Genomic DNA, 8455 nt, shown 5'->3' on the forward strand with positions numbered 1-8455 from the left:
ATCCGATGTGGGCACGCACACAAGCACGCTGACGAACAGGCCAGCCACCTCGGCGGCACCATTCGATGGGTACCGACCCACCCACCAGCCGGCTCCATCCTATCCATGCTGCCGACACACCGGTGTAATCATCGATCCAAGGCGACCTGCTAGCGGCGCAAGTACACTCGCCGTGTTCCGAACCGAGCAGCCATTCGTGCAAAAATCGCGCGGAAACAGCACTCGGCACTGGACTCGCAAGTACTATGATGGCCACGGGGATTGGGAAAGGTGGCCGCTGGCGCCACCGTGGCGTGCGGTCGTGTGGAGGCCGAGGCCGCTACGTGCCCGCCTCCTCCTCACAAAGCCCTAGGCCCCCCCGCGACCTCCCCTCCCCCCGTGCCGTCCCTCTCGCTGCCCCCGCCTCCTCCTATCCCCTCCGTCCTCATACACACACACGAGCTGAGGCGCTGAGCCTGAGCGCGCGCGCGCGCCCGAGCCGAGCGATGATGCGTTGCATGGCTCCGCCACACACTACCCGTGCCCGTACCCACCCAACGCTGCATAAGTATCTCCGCCGGTTCCTCCTCGTGCCTGCTTTGCACCATACACCTACACGCCGCCGCTGATACTACGCTCTATAGCTCTTCTCGGTGCAGACCTCGATCGATTGGCCGGCCATCGCTACCACCTCCGAGCACGCGCGGCCCCCGCGCCGGTGTCGTCCCGCTTTCCGTCACGACCATCGTGTCGTGCTGCAAGGCCTGCAGTGCGCGACCGTGAGGATATATCAGCCACGCGATCGCGGGGGAGATGAACCAGTGCGTGCCGAGTTGGGATCTGGACGACCCGGCGGTGGTAGCCGGCGGGGGCGGCGGCGGTCTTAACCATCCGGTGCCCGCGGCCGGCGGCGCGCACCGGGTGGTGGTGTCGGCTGCTGGGACCACCGGTGGCGCGTTCGCGCCCGTCGTCGTGCCCATGTCGGACAAGTACTACGAGGTGGCGGAGCTGACGTGGGAGAAGGGCAACATCTCCTCGCACGGGCTGCTCAACCGGCCGGCGCCCAGCAAGTACCCTCCCGCCGCGCCGTCGCATCTGCAAGGCATAGGTGGAGGCGCCGGCGCCGACGGGGTGGCTGGGGACCGCGAGACGCTCGAGGCGGTGGTCGGCGAGGCGGCCGCGCGGTCGCACTTCCTCTCGCAGCCGCCGGCGGTGCACCACCACGCGCCCTGGCTCGGGGCGGCGGGCGGCGCCGTGGCGCGGACGGGCGCGGACGCGCTAGTGCCGTGCGCCGCGAGGGTGGTGGACGAGGCGGCGGAGGGGGGCGACGCCGCCGACGCGTCGAGGAGAAAGCGGGCACGGGTGGTTGGAGAGGACGGGCTGGTGTGCGCCAGCCAGGGGAGCGCCGCGCCCGGCCGCCGCGGCGAGAGCGCGCTGCTCACGCTGGACGGCGGCTGCGGCACCGGGGCCGACGACCTGTGCGGGTTCACGACAACCACCAACAACTCCACATCCCTGGACAGGGACGACAAGGGCTCCCCGGACACGGAGAACACCAGCATCGGCGGGGGCGCCAGCGACTCTCGCTGCTTCAGCCGTCGGTCACAGGCAAGCAGCTACCCGTTCCTGATGAATGATGATCAACTATATATATACATGTGCAGCTCACATTTATTAAATATACACATGTCTCCAGTTAGCTTAGCTAGTTACATGCATGCAGAGTTTGTGTTCTACTGATTGATTTATTTGCAGATTATTCCATAAGCTTATCTTTGTATGAATCCATCATGCATGCATGTCTCTGCTGGCGAAACGAAAAAAAAATCAAAGAGAGACGGCTTGTGCGACGAGGGGGAAAACGTGGTGATCAACGGCGACGGGGCGGTGAGGTCGTCGATTTCCACCAAGAGGAGCCGAGCTGCTGCTATCCACAACGAATCTGAGCGTGTAAGAAACTAAAATTCCCTTTTCGTTGATTCGTTCTGCAGTCAATCATACTGCTAGTGCTAGCTCGTTTAATTTACATGAACTGGGTAGGTATGTTGTAAGTGAAATGCATGGTCCCGCGCGCTATTGTACGTACACACTTCTCTGTAGTGTTTTCTTCTCGAGAGCGCACAGCTTTCTGATTTCAAAATCATGGGCCATACGTCAAACAGTTCTCTATTACTTATATATCGCTTCAAGTAGTATAACGTGTTATATCGTAAGCCACTTGATATTGGCTGATATTTACTTCGAGAATACAAATAAAGCTAATTTTTTATCCACCAAGAGCCCCAAATTTGTACATTTTCCACTTATCCAAAATGTCGTGTGACCCATTGCCCTTCCTGCCGTTGTCGAGTTGTCAGTGACTTTTTGAACATGGATATGCATGGTCTTCGAAACAACTCTTTACTTTACCCAATCATTTCTATTATTGTATGTTTAGTTGTTTACTCAACAAGGTAACCTAAGAGGATATTTCAAACAGCAAAAATCTAGAAATATCGATTCAGATCGAGACGTACAACTAAGAGTATATACATATTTCTTTAGAGAAATTGGTTGCACGTGCCCAAAATCAATCCTTTTCTTACCGGAGGAGGGATCGGAATAACATAAAGATTTAGGAACATTCGAATATACTTGGGGACAGAGCTAGCCAACTAGTATATTCGTGTTGTCTGTCTGTGTTTGAGTCCTGTTACCACTTTTGGCTTTATGTTACTATACTGTAGCCATGACTTTGCTATGTGGGATAAGCTCCACATAGCTATCGCACTGTTCGTGGTACCTTTTTGACCTAGTCGCCATGGAAGAATCATCAAAGGTTTCGAAGCTTCCCAGTGCAGTGAGGCCGTGGCTAGCGGCTACGGACTCCAAATAAGATGCAATGCGCCTTGGCAGTTTGACATCTATGTCAGTCACAGCCTTGTGCTGAGCAGCGGCAGCTGCTGGATGGCCCATGGGCCAAAAGAAATGCAGTATGTACTTAGTTGGGCCAGCACTCATCAATTATGTATGCAACGCATGAGACATGAAGTGTCCAAACAAGACAGCATTCCTATCATATCACTCTTTGCTGTGCTGTGTTTCAGAAACGAAGGGACAGGATCAACCAGAAGATGAAAACGTTGCAAAAGCTCGTCCCGAACTCGAGCAAGGTGAGACCACACACGCAACCGATCAAATCAAAACATGCTTTTGTGTTCACGGAACGAGTCATCTCTAAGCGGAATTCTGAATGGAGCAGACGGACAAGGCGTCGATGCTGGACGAGGTGATCGACTACCTGAAGCAGCTGCAGGCGCAGGTGCAGGTGATGAGCCGGATGAGCAGCATGATGATGCCCATGGCGATGCCGCAGCTGCAGATGTCCGTGATGGCGCAGATGGCCCAGATGGCCCAGATGGCGCAGATGGCCCAGGGCATGATGAACATGGGCTCCCTCGCGCAGCCGGGCTACGCGGGCCTCACGCCGCCCATGATGCCCCCCTTCGTCCCCATGTCCTGGGACCCCACCGCAGCCGCCGCCGCCACCTCCGCAGCAGGCGCCGGCGCCGGCGTCATGGGCACGGACCGCGCCCCGCAGCCCGGCGCCGCCGCCGGAGCCGTGCCGGACGCCTTCACCGCCTTCCTTGCGTGCCAAGCGCAGCAGAACGGCCAGGTACATCGCATTTCCTATCAACTCCGTACGTGCATGTACGTGCAAACTGCACACCCATATCTAAGTGTGCCTGGCACGATGAATCTGTGCAGCAGCAACCGGGCAGCATGGAGGCGTACAACAAGATGGTGGCGCTGTACCAGAAGATGAGCCAGCAGCAGCAGCAGCAGGGCCAGCCCAGCAATTCATCCAAACAGTGAGCATGGCGCACGTAGAGTACGTAGCTGCTCTTGTACATCCTTTTGTTTGCTTGGAATCATTCTCTAGCTCCCATCATCCCATTGTCCAGATTTTTCCTCTCATCTGCTGATGAGCCGTGCAATAGAGGTGAAATCCGTCGACGCGGTTACCCGTAACATCATGTATTTATCTTGGTTTTGACCAGCCAGTCTAGCCTTGTATAAATGACCAAATCGTTGTGTAAAAGCTGAGGTGGGTTCGCATCGGGCACTTAATGATCTTGATCTGGGCCTGGTTGAAGCTGCTACTAGTCTAACTGCTGAAGGCGATGTCAGGTAAGACTTTCTTTGCTCCTTTCTTTTGTTTCTGCTGGCAAATGAGTGCGGACCAGTAGAATGCCCGTGCCAACGCTACGGCTTAATTTGGTAATGCAAATCAAATAACCAAAAGATGACTATAATTGCAAACAACCAAAAACTCTTATGGCCTGTTTGGATACAAACTCCTAAAGTTTAGAATTCTCCTAAAGTTTAGGATCCAGAAATTTGTAGTCCTAAAATTTAGGAGAGGGTTGTTTGGATGGAATCCTAGGGCTTGTTCGCTTCAGCTTATAAGCCGGCTGAAAAGCTGAAACGGCTGATTTGTTACGAGAGGAAAACACTGTTTGATGGCTGATAAGCCAGCTGAATAAGCTGAAGCGAACAGGCCCTAATCTTTAGGATGTTAGAGGAAAAATGACTTTTTTACCCCCAATTACTCCTTCTAAATGCTCATGCACTGTTCACGTCATTAAATGCTTCGGGAGGACAACAGGGATAAAGGGAGCTTTGGGGACCACTTTTAGGAGAAAAGGAACCCATTAGGATGCCTTGGCCCTCCTAATGAAAATAGCCCTCCTAAAATTTATGAGTGCACTTTTAGGATCCATATTTGGATGCACAAGTTCTAAAAGTGTTCTAAAAGTGGAGTCATAATCTTTAGGAGTGTGTATCCAAACAGGCCCTTAACCTGGTAAGAAAATGAGAGATTATATGTTGTATGACCAAAATCTTTTACAACTCTGCGGTCCTCGAAACCACAAAGATGTTATCCCTAATCTGAAATTCAACTCACACTTTTATATACACTTTACACACATACAAACATACTTTTCACAAATATAAATCCCAAGCCTTTACACTACAGAGCAAAAACTCCATACACATATATTAAACTATCAGCCTCATGCCATCATGTAAACACATCATTTATAAACATGAACCATAGTCCGTATTGGAAAATCTAATGTGGAAAATCTAATGTGGTTTTTAGTGGGTGTTTGGATCCTTGAGCTAAAGTTTAATCCTTGTTACATTGAATCTTCGGATGCTAATTAGAAGAACTAAACATGAGCTAATTATAAAACTAATTACATAGATGGAGGCTAATTCGCGAGAGGAATCTATTAAGCCTAATTAATTCATAATTAGCACATATTTACTGTAGCATCACATTGTCAAATCATAGACTAAGTAGGCTTAATAGATTCGTCTCGGGAATTAACCTCCATCTGTGCAATTGATTTTATAATTAGTCTATATTTAATACTCCTAATTAGTATCTAAACATTCGATGTGACAGGGACTAAGAGCAACTCCAAGAGGCTGCTAATCTTACCCCAATACCTTTTTTTAGGAAAAAAAAGAGAGGAAAAATGAACTCCAACAATTCATCTAAACCTTCCCCAATTTTTTAGCGACGCTAAAAAAACAGCCTGCCACCGCGTATATTTTAGCGTTGGCGTTCCTCCCCCAATCCTGATTCCCGCACGCCCACGCGTCCCTTCCGATGGGCCCAATACGATGACGTCGCCTATGTTTGAAATATTGGGGGCTATTTATTAGCGATCTGCTGTATAATGATATGTTTTTGGGGGAAATTTTTTTTGGGAGAACTCCCAATAGATAATTTTGGAGAAGAATTTTTTAGGATACTCTTGGAGTTGCTCTAACAGCACCTTAAACAAACTTAGGGAGTGTTTGGATCCCGGGCTAAATTTTAACCCCTGTCACATCGAATGTTTGGACACTAATTAGGAGTATTAAACAGAGGCTAATTACAAAACCAATTTCACAACCCCTAGGCTAAATCACGAGACGAATCTATTACGATTGATTAGTCCATGATTTGACAATATGGTGCTACAGTAAACATTCGCTAATGATGGATTAATTAGGCTTACTAGATTCGTCTCGCGATTTAGCCTAGGGGTTCTGCAATTAGTTTTGTAATTAACTCATGTTTAGTTCTCCTAATTAGCATCTGAATATCCGATGTGACATGGATTAAACTTTAACTCCAAGATACAAACACCCCCTTAGTGTAGAACTGTTTAAAAATCTAAAAGTCCTTAGCTCCATAAAAATGAGAGCCCATCCCAACCATGACCACACAACTCAGATCGCAGTTCAAGCGCTACCGATATCTAGCAAGTCAAAATTTCTCTCCCTCCCTACACAGATCTGAGGAGTGAGCATATGAAGCAATTAGCAGTAAATTGTAGTGTGTAAAGTACTCCCCTCTGTCACTGAATAGAAGTCTGTGTCTACTGTTAAAATTTCTAAAATTTAGAGTGCTGATATATGCATGAGCGCATGGAAAGAGTAACAGAATATCTTACAGTCTGACAATCAGGCAAAAAAGAAGACAAGCAGGTATAAAAACTCAAGACCTGTAAAAAAATGATATAAAAATGTTATTTCATCATTATAGAGAGTAAAGAAATGCAAAGACATTTGACATTTGGTTTCGGGAGTTGCTCCATTAATGTAGAGTTAGTCATACAAAAGGACCAAGCTCACTGTACTACTGCCATCAAATATATCCTAGATGCAGGCAAACATTAGACCTCCCGAATTGATACAAGTGGCAAAAGGAGCCTTAAAGCTTGCGATTTCAAAAGCAGATTAAGGCTCCATTTGTTTCTTCACGATCTCCTAAAATTTCTATCACGTCGAATGTTTAGATACTAATTAGGAGTATTAAACATAGACTAATTATAAAATTAATTGCACAGATGGAAGCTAATTTGCGAGACGAATCTATTAAGTCTAATTAGTCCATTATTTGACAATGTGGTGTTACAGTAAACATGTGCTAATGATGGATTAATTAGGCTTAATAGATTCGTCTGGGGAATTAGCCTGCACCTGTCTAATTAGTTTTATAATTAGCTCATATTTAATTCTCCTAATTAACCCACAATATTCGATAATTAACCTCCCAATATTCGATGTGACATGAATTTTAGTCGGGACTAAAGATCCGAACACCCACCCCTCGTAAAGTTTCAAAAGCACGTGGGTCGCAGAACAAAAATAGCAAAGAGAGCTTCCACCTTTCGAGTGACCTTAAGAATGTTGGCGTAGGGGGGTTCCCGTGGGCATGGTGGCACTCGTCGAAGATGAGGAGCGCGATGTCCCGCAGCGTGAAGAAGCAGTGGCGGAGATCGTCGAGGAGGATCTGCGGCGTCATGACGAGCACCTCGGCCCCGTCGACGGTGCGGCGCCAGGTGTCGGCGTCCCAGTAGTCAACCCCCATCTCGCCGTAGAACTGTTCCACGCGGAGGTCCGTGGGGTCCTTGATCACCAGCGCCTGCTGGCCCACGAGCACGACAGTGGGGACGAGGAAGACGGCGAAGCAGGGCGGAGCAGATGCGGTGCGCGTAGGCGCGGAGGAGCAGCACCGCGATGAGCGTCTTCCCGGCGCCCGTCTCGAGGAACGCCACCGTGTTCCCGGCCACCGCGCGCTCCAGCGCCTCCAGCTGGTACCTGCATCCAGCAGCATGGGGGAACAACCGCATTAGGACGAGAGAGCCGACTCGCTCGCCGGCGCACACCCTCTCGCCAGCGTCTGCGGGTCGCAGGGTGGCGTCGGATCCTCCTCCTCCGCGGGTGCGGCGGCGTCGGCCATGGCGGCGAGGCTTTGGGAGGGGACTGGGCCTTGGGGAGGCTACCAGCGCCCGCACAGTTCAGATCGAACGTGAGGGGGCCTCACCGTCTTCCATCGCGGCGGCTGCCTCGTCCCTCAGATCCGCCCCGTCGCCAATCCCCTCCCTCATCTGCTCGGCTCCTTCTCCTCGCCATCTCCACCGGTGTCCATGCGCCTGGCCTGGAGCGCGGGGTTGACGGGAGATGGCGGCGGATTTGGGCGCGGAGCTGTCGGGCAGGGCCTGGGGGTGGGCGGGTGCAAGGGGAAGGCGAGGCGGCGGGGTGGGGGAGGAGTTCCGCGAGGGAAGCGGATGAGCGGGGCGCCCGGGCGCAGGGGGAGGCGAGGCGGCGGGGTGATGGAGGAGGTCCGCAAGGGACTAACCAATGAATATCAGCCCTTCGATCTGAGCGAAGAGAGAGAAGAGGACTTGAGGAGAGATCTCGACGCTCCATTTTAACAGGATTTGTGGGTGTATGCCGTTAGGGGGACGGAGCAAAGACACTCAGCGGAGAGAGTTTGCTGGTACGGTAGATATAAGTCGGTGGTGTTTGGTACGAGTTGCTAAAATACGGTCGAATTAGATGTTCGGTAACTAATTAGGAGAATTAAATATTAATTAATTATGAAACTAATTGCATAGATGGAGTCTAATTCGCGAGACGAATCTATTAA

General features: G+C 50.7%; 2 protein-coding genes across 4 annotated transcripts; one reads left to right on the forward strand and one right to left on the reverse strand.

Annotated features, from left to right (window-relative positions):
* The first annotated feature begins 410 nt into the window (after positions 1-410).
* Positions 411-4089, forward strand: LOC117837025 (transcription factor UNE10). Of its 2 annotated transcripts, none has more exons than XM_034716575.2 (5): positions 411-1587; positions 1813-1929; positions 3066-3131; positions 3221-3634; positions 3727-4089. In XM_034716575.2, exons 1-5 carry the CDS (start codon positions 793-795, stop codon positions 3832-3834), a joined length of 1500 nt encoding a protein of 499 aa, XP_034572466.1. In that variant the 5' UTR covers positions 411-792; the 3' UTR covers positions 3835-4089. The 2 variants fall into 2 exon arrangements, with proteins under 2 accessions (XP_034572466.1, XP_034572467.1); XM_034716576.2 differs by having other exon boundaries at positions 3730-4089.
* A 2292-nt stretch (positions 4090-6381) lies between these two features.
* LOC117837028 (endoribonuclease Dicer homolog 2b) lies at positions 6382-8210 on the reverse strand. Of its 2 annotated transcripts, XM_034716581.2 has the most exons (3): positions 7850-8203; positions 7191-7623; positions 6382-6524 (listed from the first exon to the last, which is right to left on the reverse strand). In XM_034716581.2, the coding sequence occupies exons 1-3, from the start codon at positions 7911-7913 to the stop codon at positions 6518-6520; spliced, it is 504 nt and encodes a 167-aa protein (XP_034572472.1). In that variant the 5' UTR covers positions 7914-8203; the 3' UTR covers positions 6382-6517. The 2 variants fall into 2 exon arrangements, with proteins under 2 accessions (XP_034572472.1, XP_034572471.1); XM_034716580.2 differs by having other exon boundaries at positions 6382-7623; positions 7850-8210.
* Positions 8211-8455: the final 245 nt, after the last annotated feature.

Source organism: Setaria viridis, chromosome 9 (genome assembly GCF_005286985.2).
Source record: "Setaria viridis chromosome 9, Setaria_viridis_v4.0, whole genome shotgun sequence".
Taxonomy (NCBI): domain Eukaryota; kingdom Viridiplantae; phylum Streptophyta; class Magnoliopsida; order Poales; family Poaceae; genus Setaria; species Setaria viridis.

What these genes read in the sequence shown, in the direction of transcription:
- LOC117837025 (XM_034716575.2), top strand. Translation starts at nt 793, where the DNA reads ATGAACCAGTGCGTGCCGAGTTGGGATCTGGACGACCCGGCGGTGGTA. An exon ending in GCTTCAGCCGTCGGTCACAG is followed by an intron (nt 1,588 to 1,812) that starts GCAAGCAGCTAC and finishes AAAAAATCAAAG; the next exon opens with AGAGACGGCTTGTGCGACGA. An exon ending in AAGCGCAGCAGAACGGCCAG is followed by an intron (nt 3,635 to 3,726) that starts GTACATCGCATT and finishes GAATCTGTGCAG; the next exon opens with CAGCAACCGGGCAGCATGGA.
- LOC117837028 (XM_034716580.2), bottom strand. Translation starts at nt 7,913, where the DNA reads ATGAGGGAGGGGATTGGCGACGGGGCGGATCTGAGGGACGAGGCAGCC. An exon ending in AGCCGCCGCGATGGAAGACG is followed by an intron (nt 7,624 to 7,849) that starts GTGAGGCCCCCT and finishes TGCTGGATGCAG; the next exon opens with GTACCAGCTGGAGGCGCTGG.